This window comes from Arachis duranensis, unplaced genomic scaffold (assembly GCF_000817695.3).
Source record: "Arachis duranensis cultivar V14167 unplaced genomic scaffold, aradu.V14167.gnm2.J7QH unplaced_Scaffold_210435, whole genome shotgun sequence".
Taxonomy (NCBI): domain Eukaryota; kingdom Viridiplantae; phylum Streptophyta; class Magnoliopsida; order Fabales; family Fabaceae; genus Arachis; species Arachis duranensis.
Genome location: NW_026264653.1, coordinates 9,815 through 10,615, shown reverse-complemented (window position 1 = coordinate 10,615; position 801 = coordinate 9,815). Strand labels below are relative to the sequence as shown.

Here is an 801-nt window from a genome sequence, read left to right as displayed (position 1 = left end):
TTAGCCAAACCAAATATTGCAAGGAACTGCTCAAAAGATTTGGAATGGACAATGCTAAGGCAATGGACACACCAATGAGCAGTACTTGCTACCTTGACAAAGATGAACAAGGTAAAAGCATAGATGTAAAGAAGTATAGAGGCATGATAGGATCATTACTTTATCTAACGGCAAGTAGGCCAGATATCATGTTTAGTGTATGCATGTGTGCGAGATACCAAGCTAATCCTAAGGAATCTCACTTAAGTGCGGTAAAAAGGATTATGAAGTATCTCATAGGAACATTAAATTTTGGATTGTGGTATCCGAAAGGATCCACTTGTGATTTGATTGGTTATTCCGATTCCGATTTTGCCGGTTGCAAATTGGATAAGAAAAGCACTAGCGGCACTTGTCACTTGCTAGGAAACTCTCTTGTTTCATGGAATAGTAAGAAACAAGTAAGTGTAGCCTTGTCCGCCGAAGCCGAGTATGTAGCCGCCGGTAGTTGTTGCACCCAAATTTTATGGATAAAACAACAACTTGTGGACTATGGACTCATGCTTGATCACATTCCTATCAAATGTGATAATACTAGTGCAATAAATTTAACCAAGAATCCGGTTCAACATTCAAGAACCAAGCATATTGAGATTAAACATCACTTCATAAGAGAACATGTTGAAAAGGGTGATGTGGTTAGTGAATTTGTCGAAACTAGTAAACAACTAGCGGACATCTTCACTAAACCTTTATGTAAAGAAAGTTTTTGTAACATCCGAAATGAACTTGGTATCTTGGATTCTAATCTAATATGATTTG

General features: G+C 37.6%; 1 protein-coding gene across 1 annotated transcript; it reads left to right on the top strand.

The window, feature by feature from the left end:
• Nucleotides 1-44: 44 nt before the first annotated feature.
• Nucleotides 45-677, top strand: LOC127744027 (secreted RxLR effector protein 161-like; the record flags this gene model as incomplete). Its single annotated transcript, XM_052256286.1, has 1 exon — nt 45-677. A coding segment is annotated over exon 1 (633 nt), but the record flags the coding sequence as incomplete, so codon positions are not given.
• Nucleotides 678-801: the final 124 nt, after the last annotated feature.